Here is a 17,561-nt window from a genome sequence, read left to right on the forward strand (position 1 = left end):
CATGACTTGAGGGGAAGGGAAAGTCAGTGTTGAATAAAATAAGAATACCCTAATTTCCTCTCTCCTCTGTGTCTTTTATCAGGACAAAAATGCAGAACTTCCCTTCTTCCTGAGGTTGCCACTTAACTCTTGAAGAACAGATGGGTTAATTGCAAGCAACAGAACACATTGTGCATGCTGCTCCTTCTGCATGGGATTCTCCTGACTGGGCTGAGCAGGCTGGTGCTCTGTTCTCTCCAAAGTGCACCTGGCACACGCTCAGGTGTGGGAGAAATAGAGGAGGAGGTCATGTTCCCTCCGTCCCCTTACCTATCTCATTTAAGGACAGGCAGCAGAGGCTGCTGTGCCAGGTCACAGGCCTCATGGAAAAATGTAGCTTGGAAGGGACCTCTGGAGGTCCCTAAGGCAAGCTCCTACCTTGGGCAGGGCAAACTTGAGAGTTCAGTGAGGTTGCTCAGGTGCTGAGCAGTAATTCCTCCAATATAGAGGGGAAAGAGCAAAGCGAGCACAGGCCTCAGATGTATGTGGGACAAAACAGGCAGCCTGAAGACTGTCAAAATATCTATCTGGTGATCCAGTGGTCTTGAAGGAAACCTAACATAGCTGACATCCTGCATTTCTTTGGTTTATGTCATTCTTTCCCCATCAGGTAGTAAAATCTCTTACTAATACAGGTTGTCACAGGAAATCCTGTTTCATTACATGTTTTCTTGTTGGCACGTGGGCAGTGAAGTGGTAAAGGTTGGTGAGGAGCAAAGTGGTCTTTGGATTCAAGGTCTTGCACAGCTGTGCCAGCTGTGGAGGTGGTGCCCCAGATGTGTCCAGATTTTCTAGTCCTTCTGTTGTGTGAGGTTACTCCTGCAGCTGAAAGCAGTGACAGCAGGCCAGTCCTGCAGCAGCCTCTGTGACTCTCACAAAGTGACATTGTCCCTCATTTGAGAAACCTTCAGCAAGTGGCTGATTCTCCTCATTCCCTCAGTTAGTCTGCATCTCTTCTGGATGCATCACGTTCAGCTTCCCTAGGTAAATTTCAGATCTTCTGACAGAAAAAGCTATACAAATACCAAATAATCACAGAATCAATCAGTTTGAAAAAGACCTCTGTGATCATTGAGTCCAACCTATGATCAAACATCCATCATGTGAACTGGACTATAGCACTGAGTGCCACATCCAGTCTTTCCTTAAACACTTGCAGGAACAGTGACTACACCAGTCATGGTCTCAGAAGTGAACAGTAGCCTCTGTTACACACAGCAATTCACCCCTTCTTTGCTTGAATGGCTCCTTAATAACTCCCTTGGCCTGCCTGGTGTTAAAAGAGGCCCCAGCATGCACAAACTGCCCTTCAAAGTGGGTGGCACTGTTAAAAGAACAATACTGTAGTGTCTTCTAGAGGCAGCAGCAGGGTTCCTGAGTTTGCCATGCACTTTGAAGGAATGCACTGTGGTTTAATTGCTGCCCAGATCAGGCCTGTGACATGCTCTAATTGAGTCTGTCACCTTTCTTTTTGAGGAATTAGGGAAGTGCCAAAGCCAGGAGCCCCTCTGCTGCCAAACTCAGATTCAGCCACGATCAATGTGAGCTAATAGGTCCTGACAACTCCTTCAGTGCCTTTAGCATTCCAGGACTTCTCTTAGTCAGGAATTTACTTGAGTATGTCAGTTGCCACTGTCTAGCTGAATATTTGTCATCACTGTGAGCTCTGTCTCTTGGATCCAAATTCAGCTGTTCAGCTGTGAGTCTTTTCCCAAGGAATGTTAGTGTTCACTTTGATAGTTTTAACACTGGCTAGTTTTTACACTGAATAGCATCCCAACATGAAAGTATCTGTTCATATCAAATATCTTTCTAGCTGAAATACACATAACTCCAGTTTCATAGTAACTTCATTCTCATTAGCACAGCAGCATTAAAAGGGAACTAGCACAATTCAGTTCTACCATGTCAGCAATTTTATTTTTTGTAGCAAGGAAATGTCTGCTTGAAAAAAGACTGGTTTTTTTAAAGGATCCATATGGATATATAAAGTATTGGTGCCATTTGGTATAAATTGTAATCAGTTCCAGATTCTGCTGTACTCAGAAACTTGAATCATGGAACTGTACGCGGTGGTTTCTGTATTTTGAAGGCTCTCACCTAAACCGCAGCTCTTGTAACAACTAAAATGGCTACACCCATGGTGTCCAATCCCTTGTCTTAATCATGTTAAGAAAATGTTTGTTTAACTATGAATCAAAATTGTATTCCTAAGCCCTGCAGCTTTTCAGGTAAAATGACAGAACCAGCCTTGCTATACTGGGCAAAGTAGGTGGGCTCCAGAGGCTGAATTTCACTTAATTCCTCCAATTGTGGTTCCTTTGTCAAAGCATTTCTGAAGGCCTGGAGCGAGGCAACGTGGAATGCTAAGCACTGGGATGTCAGTGGGATTTGGGGCTGCTTGGTCTGCCTTTGGCTCCCTGTGTGTTTTAAGGCATATTAGAGGTACAAAGAGGTGGAAGGGAAAGGCATGAGCACGCACAAAGTCTGCTGCCTGCTTCCACAGTGTCTTTGATTGACGGAACTGTGTGGCTGTAATGAGCACATGGCTACTGAACCAGCAGAATATTTCAAGCTTCATTCAGGGCTTGGGTCAACTGCTGCCCTCTTGAAGTAGGTAGGGGAGATGGAAGATGGCTGGACAAACCAGAATGTTTTTTGAGAATTGCTGCCAATAGAAACTGATAGGCAAAGAGATGGTTTAGGTTTGCTGGGGGATTTGTTTTCCATGGAACCAGAGCTAGCACAAGCCATCACTCTGAACATACTGGTAGCTTTCAATGCTGTGACCAATTTCAACCATGTCTATAAGGCAAACTAGAGCAAAAGGCAAGCACAACCTGAGGTCTGTGAACTTTGATGAACAGCTAGAGACAACTGAGCCAACTAATCCTCCCTGCTGAGAGCATGGACAACATTTAGTTTGGCAGCAGTTGTGCCAATGCATCTGCATCTATCAGCCTGTCCTGGCACTCACACCTGCAAACGGGTGCTACCTGTGTATGGACTGATGGAGTACTAGGATGGTGAAAATCTGAGCCTGGGGTGAGAGCTGCAGTGGTGGCTTGGGGCCCCAGGCTGTCTTACAGAGATGAACGCAGCTGGGTACGGAAGCAGGAGGAGGTGAGAGTCAGGACAGCACTGCCTTGTCTATGAATTGTCATGGTGGCTGAAAGCAGCCAGGGCTCATCCTGAAGCCAGTGAACAGCTCTAACTGTGACCTTGCTCTTTACTAAAGTCGTAGGATTAACCTCAAGCAGGACTAAGAGATCTTAGATCAACTAAGAGCTCTTTAGTTACAGTATCCACTAATTAAACTAAACCTTCCTTCCTTCTTCCTTAACCACAGCAGGTAAGCAAGAATTATTTTTGTGAGTGTAATTATAGACCAGCTCTAGTGTTTGTGATCCACCTCTTTTTGACTAGAAGAGTAACTGACCCTCCACCCCCTCCCCTGCCTAATTCTAGAAAAGTAAAGAGAGTTTGGCACTTCAAAAGTATCTCTTCCCTAAAGATCCTTCTTTCTAGAGTTTATTGAGAATGTTTTACTGCATTTTGACAGTAACTCCACTAGTCCTAGTGTCAGGTTCCAGCAGAGAGAGAGAAGCATCCTGGGAAGGACAGATGCTACTGCACATTTACCGTCACATGGACTTTAGTAAGATCTACTGTAGGTGCAGAACTGAAAGGGATGGAGCTTATATTTTTGGTTCCGTGGCTGACCTGAATATTGACTCACTTTTAAAAATCTCAAGTTATCCTTCTCCTTTTAATGCAGGGCATGTCTAGAAGGCACAGCAAAACATTTCATTTGAAAAATATGAGAACGACCTGTTTCAGGATTTCTGAAAGAAACTCTTTCATCACTTTGGAGAAGGTCACAGTGAAACATCTGTCAGTCTCCTAATCTCTCTCTCCTTCCACTGAAAAGTAAGAGCTGATGGGAAGGTACAGTTCATCAAGAAAAGGAAATTCTCCCCCTTCTCCTCAGTATTTCTGAAAACCAGGCCATCATACTGTAGAGTGTTATTTGCAGATTTAGTGGGAAACATGCCTAAACCAGGAAAGAAAAAAAAAAAATTCCATGTGAATCAGCTTCCAAGTCAAACAGTTTCTGTAGGTCTGTGTTTGAAATCTTCCCCTTGGAAGCCTAACTTCAGGCATTAACTAATTCAGGTTCTGGTCTTATTAAAACAGAATGAGAAGGAAAAACCAGCCAGACAACTCCCTAACACTATTCTAATGTAAATTAAATCTAGTACTGAGAGGCTGATTCTTGTAAACACCTGAGGGCTGATTTTTGTACAATAAACACACAGAAAAAAGAAAGGGGGGGGGGAGGAAAGGAGCCAAAATATTACTTTTTTTTTCTAAAAAAAGGTGATTTTATTGAGTTTTAATATACAGCTTTAATATGTTAGGGTAATCATACAAGATGTCTCTTGTGTTCAATTTACACATTACAATAGAGATGTGAGCTAAAATCTTTTGGTTTAATGTACAAAAGGAATCCAATGTTGTCCACTAGCAGCTTTGAACTTGGCAAGAAAGGTTCTAACGACTTTAAGTGCAGTAACAACCATAGAGGATACAAAATGAATATAAGGACTTTTCGCCAAGGTATATAAACATTTGAAAACAAATGGTGCCTGCTCCACAGGGCAGACAACTAGCAAATTAAAAAAAAGTCACTGACCAATGTTCTAGGGAAGGAGGAGCACCACCCTGTGTAACAGTTCTTATAAAATGGACTAAGAATATCTGTATCATAGAATTTGTACTGATCAGAAAAAAGGTCTGAAAAGAAACAGTAGGCAAGGAAATTAACAATCAAAAAATGACATAGTAATATAAAATATTTCCATCACTATTTAAATGCCAAATTAATCAAGCAATAGTAAAAACAATCCAAAACAAAACAAAAAACATAAAACCAATGCTCTTCTGTTTCAAATAACAGCACTGGTTTTGATTATTTTCAAAGATTTTTTTTTATGAACACACTATATACTTGTTTCTTTCATACAGAGCAATGTGTCCATTTGGTCTGTCACTTCAGTGAAGCTGATAAAGAACCAACCCATCACGTCTCACCTTTGATACACTTTAACCCTTTTCTCCCCTTCTGTTTGTTACTCTGGTGCCTTCTCTCCTCAAGTTAAATACTTTTCTTCCTTTTCTTTATACAGTGCAGAGTATATGGGCTTAGGATGTGGAGATTTTCCTCTACTCCAGTTCACTCTCTGGTTCTGAGTTCAGTGGTGTGCAGTAGTTTGGCTTGTCTGAAGGCACGTACCCAGGGAGACACAGGCACTTGTAGGACCCCTCTGTGTTGATGCACTTGGCGTTCTTGCAGAGGGACATCCTGTTGTTCAGCTCGCTGCACTCATTCACATCTGCAAAAAGGAGACATCAAAAGACACATGTGCTTGAGTCTGGTGTGTAGTTAATACTCATTCAGTTCCAGCATTGTTAGGACCAGAACAATCTGCACAAATGCCCTGGGAGCTTTATTTTCAGTTCCGATTGGGTGGAATTAGGCTGGGCCAAAAGCCCTAAAAGATGAATTGGGAAGAGGTGGAAGTTATCATAGGAAATCAATAGGGTATTAAAGGGCCTTAAACTGTTAGATTACCAAGCCCAAATTCAGCCCAGCTGCACAACAAAAGTAAGTAACCACTTACATGTGTTTATCTGATGACTGAAAAGTAACTTTTAAGAAAGAATCTCAAAGTTCTCAGCATAACATCTGTACTTTACCAGTGGAATACTTTAGGAGCTGCTGGTGCTGCCAGCTGAATAGCTGTGAGGACAAACTACCTGCACTCAGTGTCACACAGCTTAGGTCTGACATACACAGCAGCTACATCTTTTCTTTCTAAGGAGGCCAGCTTGCCATAAAGCCCTGAAGATTACAAGGCACATGGGCAGCTCCTCCTCACAGAGCTGGGAGATTTCAGCTGTGTGACACAAAGCAAAATGCTAAACAGGTTAGTGCAGACCTTAGACTGAAATAATCACACTGTTTGTACTAGGTTGCTATGTTGAGGGGTGGTTTTGCTTCATCTTCTCACTGACATTTGTTGTTCCCATGTTTAGCTGTTTTAATTGAAGATATAGATGTCTTGGTTAGTGAACATGCAGATTTACTAGTCTGAGAGTGAGAGAAATAGTTGAGTGTGTTGACTGTTGAAGTCTGTGAAAATCAGGGGCCAAACTTCACTAGCTTCACAAACTTCACTATTTCACTAAATATGCATATTTAGGCAAACACTCTGAATCCACTCTAAAAATCACTCTTCTGCTCTGGATCCAGTTCCATCCTCCTAGCTTACTTGAAGCCTTTGAAAAACATTTGGTCTGTACATTAAAATCTTGATATAAGTTTAAGCTTAATTCCAAAACTGTGTATCTGTTCACGTCTACTCTCTTAACTGAACACAGCTGTAATGACCAAGATGCACTGAGAAACACAAAGACATTTTTGTAACAATAATTACTAGCCTTTGCAGTAAATGAAACAAAGCTTGGATCTTTAATACAATTCAGGTGATCATCCTTAAATTCTTTGTTCAAGGCCTCCTAAGGGGAAGTGAGTGAGTAAACTGACAGACTACCAGGAGATAACAGGGGATATAAGAGGTGATATGTTATCCTCACCAACACAGGTCATTTTGGCCATGTCCAGGTGATAACCATCAAAGCAGTCACAGGTGTAGCCCTCCTGGACTCTCACACATCGGCCATTTTCACATCCATTCAGAATACCACATTCCTCTGCTTGTAGCTCCTCAAAGCTGTTCAGGAAACCTGGGAGGAAAAATAATTGCAAACAGGCAGGTTACAAAGCTATTGAATCAGTATACCCAAATATATAGTGGGAGACTGAAATTCTCTCAGAAGTTTACTGGAATGTGACTTGACTTTGCAGAAAATAGGTCAGCTCTAGCAGAGCTGCACCATCTGGAGTTTTAAATGTACCAGAAAAGTGCTGTGATATGTTTCAAGATGGAAACTGAATAACTTGGTTAACTCTTAAGTTTTATTTTGTGTTAAAAATCTGTGATTTTTTTTTTTTTTGGTAGAATGGAAACTCTAGAATTTCTTTGTTTATTTTTAAAGGGTAAGTTAGTGTTTTCTAAATAGCACCCTTTATTTCAATTGTTATGTTTATCAGCCTTTAAGGAAACAAATAGTCATGCAATTTGGGAAAGTTTCTTAAAACAGGATTGTAGAAAAATAAGGTGAGTGTGTAGAGGGGTAAGAGATGCATTATAATTTATCCAGAAGAAAACATATTAAAAAAAAATCAATCCCAGCTGCCATAAGGAAAATGAGAAGAAATCAGAGACTGCTTTCCTGTTGTGGTTTTTTGTTAACAGCCCTTTGGCTTGTGCTTCAGTGACTGGTGCCAGTACAAATACCTATAATCTACCAATTCCTCCTTGTCATAATTCTAGATGGTGAGCAGTCAAAGCTCAAAGAGTTGAGCTTTTTTTTTTTTCACCTCTTATACAAAGAGTTGTCTTTGTATTCAGTGGTTTGTATAATGCTTTTTGTGCTCCCTGCCTTAGGGCTTTTGTGACAGTTATGCTTTTATATATAAGGAAGAATTTATACTTACAAAATTATTTTACATTTTTAAATGTTCAGAGATTGTCTCTAGGACTGAACTGTTCCTCTAAGTCCTAAGATTTTTTTCACCAGCTTTCTGCTCATGGAGCAGTGATGTAACAGGACTGCAGATGGCAGCCCATCACACCAAACAGACTTCTGTGGAAAAAGCTGAGAATGTTTGACTCATAAGTTTAATAGCACAATGAATAGAGAGGGGAAATTGGAGCTGGAGTGGAATAGAGTAGAATATATCTCCCCATCTGTCCTGTAACTGGTAGTGGCTCCTCCAACAAGCCAGCAACTTATTGAAAAACTGTTTACTGATTCACATTGCAACAGCTGTGATACAGTATTTGCTAAGCTAGCTTGGAATATGAATTTCTCCCTTCCTTACGTTTTTTTTCTCTTGTCTTTTCTTATTTACTCCATTCTGTCTTGGTCCTTGAGGCCCTCTTTTCTACTGACCTGCTTTTTTCCTTTCCTATTCTGCCCTTTCCATATCTTCTTCCATTCTGCCATTTCCACTCCACTTCTCTTGACTACCAATACTGTTCCTATCCTGGATTTTCTAGCATGGTGGGCTTCTGAGTGAGGATCAGGCTGGTCAGTGATATGTTGAGTGGCTTCTGAAGATACTGAACACATAATGTGAAGTAAGTACTTGCTGACAGATGTCACATCTCAAGAACATATATAATACACAGAAGGTATACAAGTGCACATTACATGGGAAACATTGCAGGCTTTCTCATGAGCCTTGTAAATCACTTCTCAGTGCAGTAGTATTGAGGATATTGAGCACTGTCGTGATGTAGGCAACCAAGTTTCATTACTTGCTGGAGACCTCTGGCAGAGCTTGTAGAGAGCTCAGGAGAGACCTTTAAAGTAAAAACCTCTTCTAATTTAGAAAACAGTGCCAAGAAAGGCAAAGGTGTCCTCCCAAATACACAGGTATTTTTTAAATTCAAAAGCCCCTCATAATTTATTAGAAATATAGCTTATATGTAGCACATAGGCATGTGCATAAACTTATGTACACATATATATATATTTTTTTCTCTCCCTCTCTCTCTGTCATGAACTCAGTATGTTGCAATTTTAACTAGGTAAAACTAAAATATGTATCACTCACAGCAAGTTCTACTTCACAAAATATACTCTAGTTCAAAACAGCTCAACAGGACCTGTATTGTAATTCTGAGGTATGTATTTGCTTCTGTAGAAACTGACTGCACAATGACAAATACTGCACTGAAATACATGGCCCTGCCATGGGATGGGAGGTATTGTTGTATTCCTCACACAGCCTGCAGCAGGATTGTGATCCTGAAGTCTCTGATGCCCCATCTGGTTCAGTGATAAGATGGGAGCAAGAGCCATGAGCTCTCAAGCCTCTGTCCTTAAGAGGTTGGAACCAGATGATCTTTAAGGTCCCTTCCCACTGCAGCCATTCTATGGTCTCAGCTGTGGATTCAAAACTTTCCACAATTTATTGTATTTATTTACCACTAAATTATATACCTTGTTTATACCTTGTGAAATGCTTCTTTCCAGATTAACAGTACATTAACATTGCTTTTCCAGTCATTGTTCTGGGTTTTCATGGTGTAATCAGTAGTTTTCAGCTGTGAGACATTTCAGTTACACATCAACACTCAGAAACACTGACTGGGGAAGAACAGAGTGGCAACTTGCAGGCCATACATATGTAAAGCATGAGAAATTACCAGCTCCTTCTGATACTTCCACTTTTTTTCTCTAAAACTGTGTTGAAATACTCTGGACCTGTACAGGGTGCCTGATTTTGAGGAAGATGCTGAAATCTGTAAGCATTTATCTCATACAAGTGTTAAAAGTGAGCTGGGCCTGACCCAACATAAAGAGCCCTGATATTCCTCAGGTACAAGCAAGATGCTGTGTGCAATCCCTCACACCCTGCTTGGCAGGCCAGAGCATCCAGCCTCAAGTCCATACATGTGGGTATTCTCTGATCACACTCTGCTGTACATGTTCTCTGTTGGGCAAGAATGACTTGCATGCTCTCATTTCACCCATACAAGTTCTGCTGGGAAATCATGGAAAGATGAAGAGTTGTTTTTTTAATGCACTCTGGAGAAATCTGTCCCATGCTCCAAAGGAAAATCAATTTGTGAGAAGGAAAATTGGCAAGCCTTTTGACCTTGAGCTGTAAAACTGTTGGTAAACACAAATTTAGTACACTTGGCACAAACTGTTTCACTAAATTAAAAATGAATTGTACCCTGAGCCCAACTGGACTCTCACACAAACCTGGCTCTTGAACTGGAACACCTGACTGAAAGCTAGTATTGTAGGAATAACTAAAGCATAAATAGGCCACACTACCGAGAAGCAAAGAGAAGAATGAAACTGGCTACAGGGAAAAAAAACTGAAGTAAAAATCTCATTTCAAGTCTTTTTCATAACAGAGACTCTGGCTTACGGTCTTCAACGAAGTATGGATTGGTTTCTGGAGTGTAGTGCTCCTCAAAGTCAACCAAAGCATCCTGTCCATATGGCCGGCGAGATCCTGGAACGGGAATGTTGCACAGCTGGGCGTAATCCTCTGAGGGGGGGAAGAAAATAAGATACAAAAGTAAACACACTTGTAGCACAGGCTGCATTACATTAGTCCCAGTGAGCTGTGGTTCATGTTTGCTGGAAATAAACTTTTCTTCCTAGAAACACCATAAATCTGCAGAAAAGAAAATTTCCAGAAAGCATTCTCTCTTCAAGAAGGATGTCATTAAAATGTTAATGAGCCAAATATATACTATTAAGTCATAATAGGGATAACACCAGGGACAGATTTGAGTCAATAACTGTACAAAAAGTTATAGGTCAGGTTCTTCTGCTCTGCATGAGAAACAAGAGCTGAGGGATGCTGTGTATCCCGCTGCTGATGCACTTCTCTCCAGGGCTGTCTCTGTTTATACTCCTTGTTCTGTGGAACAAAGGCTATCCCAGACCATCATGGCTGCTAGCAGGAGCCTCCACAAGGGAAGTAAATTGGGGCAGGTACAGCCAATATTTCTAGCACTATCAGCCAAGCTGCAGAAATCAGAGTGAAAATATTTCTAGAATAGCCCACACTTATCTACAAACTGTATCTTAAACCCACAGCATTAAAAGTGTGAGTGCTGTTCAAAGTCTCCTTGGCTGTGAAGCTCAGAGCATGGGGAAACACACAGAAGAAAGAGTTACATCTGATTTTGTGCCTCTCTCTAAAAGCTGAGCAACACAAGTTAAGACCAAAGCAACTTTTCATTTTAGGTGTCAGAGTCCATGTTTGAAATGCTTAAGCAGAGTTTGATTCTTATAAATCAAATAAAAATTGTGTCAACTCTGTTTCTACTACCCTTTCCTAAAACACAAACAATGGAATTTATTTGAAAACAGAAATATTGTTAAAATAGAGCAACCCAGGTGCTCCCTTACTGTTGCTACAGTCTATTCAGCTTCTGGTTCTGTGAAGATTGCCTGGTGTTCTGAGAATCAGGCAGAGAAAGGACGGGAAAGAAAAACCACCAAAAGAGAGGGAGGAAAAAAAGCCCTAAGCAGATGCAGAATCCAAGAATTGCAGATGGTTGCAGAGCCAGAAACCTCATGCTGTGTAGAACTGTCCCAGACAGCAAATAGTTGGATAAGTCCAGACTGCCTCTAGACAGTACAGAGCACAGCCCTACTTGCTGTCCAGCACTGTAATTTTATTTTTACAGGTAGTATCTCCTCCACCTGGAATGATTTTATTTTGTACTGAAAACACCAAAGTGTTCAAATAGTCTGTTTGAATTCTGTGGTCAACAACTTGGCCCTTTGAGAGCACAAGACAGAGCAGTACAGGCAAAGCTTGTCTGTGCACACCCAGAGCTGCCATGGCTGGCAGTCCAAGTCTGCAGCATGAACTCCCCAGAGAACTGAAAAATCATTGTAAATCCCACCACATTCTGCTGCAAGAGCAAAGTGGTTTCCTTTGAGCTATGTCCTCCAGAATATATTTATATACAGTAATAACATCCAAACACCACTTTCCTCTCCCAGAGAACAAAGTACACTGCCCAAGAGCAACACCCCAGGGCACAGGAAACAAAGCCAGCATGGCAAAATAAACAACATATAGCAAAGGTTGCTTACATCCCTGACTGCACAGCTTCCCACTGAGATAGTGTGATAATGAGCACAGTTTTAAAAGTTGTCATAGGACCAGAAACACCTCATTCTTTCTTCCCCACATCTAACCCCTTCATGCATGGGGACAAGTTATCATCTCAGAATGATCCCTTCATTCATATGGAATGGACACAGAGGAAAGCTATGCAGAATAGTAAAAGCACTTTGTCACAGATGCCCACAAATGTTCTTGGCAAAGGAAATCTGTGTTCTACCACAAAATACTAATTCGTCTGGCTTGTGTGGAAGAAACCACCACATAAAAACAGTCAGTGAAAGGCAAAGGGACAAGACAAGCAGCTTTTAGGGATCACTGCCTCTTCCAGATGAATGTGATCTGATGGGAAGGGCTGAGCAGAACCTGTATACTGGCTTCCCAGATTACTCAGGGCTAAGCTTGCCATTAGTGATACTAGTAGTTATAAACAATGTTTTAGTTCTGAAGAAACTTTTGAAAATCCATAGAGCTGGAGGTCTCATGTACATGAGAGTTGCATAGTTTGATGATTGTGCAAGACTATTTTATATTGCATGTCTGCCAATGCAAAGTTGTTCAACATCTAAGGAAGAATTAAGAAATGTTGACAACAGAAACTTGTTTCCTGCCCCACTGGTCCCTCAAAAATCAAATTCTGAATGTCTGCATTTTTAGGTCTTATACTTGTAATACTCTCTTAATACTGTATGTTCTGTTTAGCTGTCCAAGTAGTATAGACTAAATCTCTTGTCTTTTAAATTGTGTTGATTCAGTCAACTAGGTGCTCGGGCAATAAATCCAAAGGGAGCAATAGCAACTCACCTAAGAAACTAACAGTAGAAATTCAGAAATAACAATGGTAAGTTATCTATTCCACCTTTCTCAGCTTGTCTTTTTTTTTTTCTTTCTTTCTTTTTTTTCCATTTTTTTTTCCCAGGGGAAAAAAGGGTGTGCAGAGAGGAGAGTACAAAGACTGAAAGGTATACAGGGGGCCACATTCTGGAAAGGTCATGAGAACTGGTGTTTTGAAATAAGGTAGACTTGAGACTTGGATCCCTGACAGAAATTAACCCATCAGAGTGCCCCTGTGGAGGATAGAACAAGTTACAGCAATGACACTTTCTGTTATTTTAAACTTTTCCCCTTGTTATGCTATGTTCCTACAGTTCAAATTAAAAATAAAGTATTTGGGGTCACTGTGATGTATGTTGGTCACAGTTTCCCAGGGGAGGGAACTACATGAACAGAGTGCTGTAAGATTTGTGGGTGAAAGCGTGACTGGTGCACAGAAACTTGCAGGCAAGTATTCAAATGGGAGAACAGCATGACACTGCCCTAGGGAAATGACAACAGGAGACTGAGATCAAGAAGGAGGTAAGGGGGCAGAGACCAAGACAGAACATGTAACTATCCCTGAATGACAGAAGCATTTTAGTTGTCACAGAAATTATTGCTGACTTTGAAACTAATCTTTCAAGTAAAGTTGAAAGAAAATACTCTATAATTCACAATGAATGAAGAAATCTTTTTATATAGGGGTTTATTTTTTCTGTTCACTCATCTCTTGGCTGTGATTAGGGACAATATAACTACAATTCAAGAGAAAAAAAATCCCTTTTTTTTAATAAAGCTTAGTCTACATTGGTCCATGTGTCTCTAAGTTTTTCTCATAACTTGCAAATGAAGCACAGAGACAGCTTGTTGTATACCTTAGGGTGGCTACTATCAAAGGAAGCTGATCATGCTTCCAAAAATGTAAAGGACATTTTTAAAGTCAGAAGTATTGCCTATTAAACAAGTGTTAGGGGATTACATCTAGACACACATGTGTACTGGCACAGATGTCAGCTGTAATTGGTGATGAAAGCTTGGCTGACAGAGATGACACAATATAAATTGCATGAACCGAGTGGCTTTTAGGTGCTTGTTAGCCAAAATGCAGCTGTGCAAATGTGCATCTAATTTGCATACAGAGTTGTAACTGAGCAAGCTCTTGTGAGTCTTACTTGTACCCAGAGGCCTAAAATTCCTAATGTCAGAAACATTATTCCATATTTCATGTATTTAAAGCAAAATATTAGATAAAAAGCTTTTCCTGACACAACCATGAAACAAATACACCACAGCCAGTCCAGCTCCTGCCCATAAAGAAAGCTTTATTTCTGTTCCAGCTCCTCAGAATTGTCACCATCACACACAGAAGAAGCCAAGACTAAGAAACCAAACCAGATCCTTCAAGTTATTTAAGAACGTAACAGTTTCAGCAAAGGTTCTGGACATCAATCTAAATTGGTTAAGTTTCTGCTGTCTCAGGACACTGCATCATATGAGAACTAAAGCTAATGGTATTTCTGCTCTATATTTAGATGTGCTATTTGACAATTTTGAAAACTTCATTGATGCTGCCCATGGATAGATGCTGAGGTTTGCAGTGAACAGCATTGGTATCTATTCTACAGCACAAGCAAAAGGTAAAGGTGTCAGTCTTAAAGGCTATTTTTTATTAGTTAAGAAGGATGTTTCTATCCTCTCATGAACACACTAAATAAAATACCTGAAAAAGATTCACAGTGGATGTAAAGCTCTTGCTAAGCTGAAATAATTACCAAATTGATTGTCTCAAAACCTCTTGGTAGTGACCTTTTGTTCCACTACTAATGCTGCTCAAGTTTCCTAAAATGATCTTGCCATTCCTTTTACTCCAAGCAGATAGTTAAAAGTTGGAGTAAAAGTCAGGTTGTTTCTGACACAACTTTGCACATGGCTTTCTGACTCCTTGCTGATTTCCATGAACACTTGGAATGTGAGGTTCCATGAGAAAGAACCTTTAGCCAAAGCTACTCTGCATGTCTCTCCTAACCTTCAGAAAAAGCACTGAAACTCTTCATCAACAGAAATTAAATCAGCGAAAAAACTGCACAACCAAACACAAGAATTTGAATATTCAAGGCCCAATCACTGCAATATTTTAAACCCAGAGGACAGAATCCATTTGACCAGAGTCCTTACCACAAAGGAAGGAGCCACAATGCCATCCTAAATGGAAAGATGAGCAATGATCTACAGAAATGAATCCAGTGCCTCCCTGCTCATCTTTACCATCCCAAAAGAGGAGAGATGAAAACTCATCCTTTACACACATTGGTTTTTCCCTGTACTTCCAGATCTTCATGAGTGACATCAGCCAGGACTTTAAGGGAACACTATGTTCACATAATATGGAAGCTCAGCCCAGAACTTACTCAATGTTTACAAAGGATACACAGAGTTCCTTTGCAACAAAAATGCAATCCAAACAATCTGTTCTGCCAGAAATGGGCAGAATTCAATTCCATGTAGGCATCTCTGAAGGTCTGCATCTGAATTAGTTGTTCATTGTCCATTTTAATCCATGGAAAGAGAGAAAGACCTCTAGGACAGCATCTCATTGTAAAGAACATGTCTAGAACAGATCAGGGAACTATATTGCTCAGGGCACTGATTTATCTTTCCAGATGGAAGGAAAAACTGGCAGCACTGATGTGGGTTTCTGTATAAAAACCACAATAGGAAATTGTTCAAGATAAATCCTACACTATACAATAGCCCAGGTGATCCACATTACCCACTACTCTCAGTGTTCTCCCAGCATGGGTTTTGCAAATGGTAAGGTGGAGATAAAGAGAAACATCAAATACAATATGAAGAGCAGTTCTTTATGTGACTTCTAATCCCACAGAACATCTGAAACATCTACTGACTGGAGAACTACCATTGTCTTTTCTGTAGATCTAAACATAAAGTGGTTCCCATAAAACCCCATAAAGTAATAGAATTCAAAACTTAAAGAGTAGAAAAATTATTTCTAAGGGTACACAAATAAGCAGGCTGATAAACAGAATGCTGGTGCCTCTTCCAGGTGCTTTAGAATGTGTTCGTGACATTATCTTAGTACTCAAACCAACAAAAAGTCTAGGTTACAGATGTAGTAATGTACCCCCACTCTCAATAGTTATTAAAACATCTGCTAAAGCTGCTGAGTCCCAGACCTACCTCACCCTGGTTTTCTGTATGAAAGCTTCTCCAGGCAGCCAGCTACAGAAAAGAAAGTACCTCCTTAACTGACTGACATCTCTTTGGTTCAGGGGCTCCTAATACCACCTTACAGCAACTTCAGGTGTTATTGAAGCAGAGGTGGTACTGCACTGCAATAGCCTCAAAACTATCATTTTGCAAATACAAAGATAGGCTGTTTCTGTAAATTAAATGCTGACCCAGCACACCACATCACTCAACATTTTCTAGATGATAGTTCTATCTCCTCTCTTCAAATTTCCTGTAACCATATACCTTGCCTAAAATCCATCCCAGTCCCCTAAGGGTCTCACAGGAATTTCTGGAGTCTCAGAACATTTATAGCTCAGGTCCTACAAGTTCAAGTTAACTTGAGGTGTATATGGCTTTATTTTGGATTTCAGATTTTTTCAGTCTGGGGCAGTTGCTCTGTTTTCTGGCATGGAGGCTCTGACCCAGCTGCTAAACCTATTGGTGCTTGTCCTGCTACCAGTTACTAGACCATGGACTCTGGATGGAGAGAGTTGGGCTGGTAGACACTAACAGCAAATTGACAAAGCAAGCAGCATTTCCAAAGGCCAGGCATCCAACATGTATTTTTTTGTGTGGGTGCAATGAAGAAAGGATGATTTGCTGTTGTTTTCTAAACCAAAAAGTATCCAATTTTCTAATTTTTGTCAACTGGTCAATTTCTACAGATTGCCAATGACAAACCCAAAACAACACAGAAGTGTTTTAAGAATAACTACTAAACTTCCATTACTGTTCTTTGGGCAAACACAGACTAATGACACTGTGAGCTCAGAGAGAATACATTTTAGTAGTCAACATTTTGGTATTGATGAAATCTGTGAAAGTCTTTATCCGCAATGATGATATACTAAGATAATTGAAATAATTAATTACAAGATAATTGAATGTAATTGAAAACAATGTCTTTACTTCTCTTGTTTGCACAAGTCAGATGTACTCAACCATAGCACTACAGCTCATGCTGCCAGTATTTTGATCAGGACTTTGAACCAATATTTTGAGTTTGTTCTTAATGTTGTCACCGAAATACTTATCAGTCTTACTGTTGTTAAGATGTTGCTGTTGATATTCGTTGCAATATCAAAAAATCCTAGTTATTTTTGTCTCAGTCGCTGAATGTTTGGAGTGGAATTTGTTTAATTAAGCACTGATTATTAGTTTTTAGAAACAGTAGTAACCATGTAAGTTCTGTTTTCAGGCTGATATTAAGATTGTATTTCTTTTTGCTTAATATGGATAAATTCTTACAAGAGTGCTCTATCTTCTCACTGGTTTTATGATGGATCCTACTCAAACAGCACATCTAAATCTTCCCATGAAAAAATGGAAGCACTTTAAAGACAAGTTGGGTTACAAAAGCTAGAGCTTACTTTTTAATAAAGCATTAATATCTTTAGAAGGGACTTGCAAAAGTATCAGTTATGGTGATAGGCCTGTATTTCCTTCTTTCTAAGGGTGGTGACTAGATCTTCAAATACAATGGAACTATAAACAAGGTGAAAGGAAACCACAGATCTGTACTATGATCCAACTCCTTTCATGGTGGAAGTCTTGTGGTAATAATGCTTTTCACATCGGCAGGTCTTCTTTAACATGTGTTAAAAATCTTCAGAAAGCCCTTAACTAGGGAAAGAAGCAAACACCTTCAGTAGTA

At 40.2% G+C, this 17,561-nt stretch overlaps 1 protein-coding gene across 8 annotated transcripts in view; it reads right to left on the minus strand.

Annotated features, from left to right (window-relative positions):
* Positions 1 to 4,423: 4,423 nt before the first annotated feature.
* LTBP1 (latent transforming growth factor beta binding protein 1) overlaps positions 4,424 to 17,561 on the minus strand; it is a 187,681-nt gene continuing 174,543 nt past the window's right edge. For all 8 annotated transcript variants that reach the window (XM_063151832.1, XM_063151828.1, XM_063151829.1 and 5 more), the window contains 3 exons: positions 10,118 to 10,240; positions 6,700 to 6,849; positions 4,424 to 5,435 (listed from right to left, as the gene is read on the minus strand). In XM_063151832.1, coding sequence (XP_063007902.1) covers positions 5,266 to 5,435; positions 6,700 to 6,849; positions 10,118 to 10,240 — 443 coding nt within the window. In that variant the 3' untranslated portion in view covers positions 4,424 to 5,265. The remainder of the gene's footprint in view (positions 5,436 to 6,699; positions 6,850 to 10,117; positions 10,241 to 17,561) is intronic.

The sequence above is a fragment of the Melospiza melodia genome, chromosome 3 (assembly GCF_035770615.1).
Source record: "Melospiza melodia melodia isolate bMelMel2 chromosome 3, bMelMel2.pri, whole genome shotgun sequence".
Lineage (NCBI taxonomy): Eukaryota > Metazoa > Chordata > Aves > Passeriformes > Passerellidae > Melospiza > Melospiza melodia.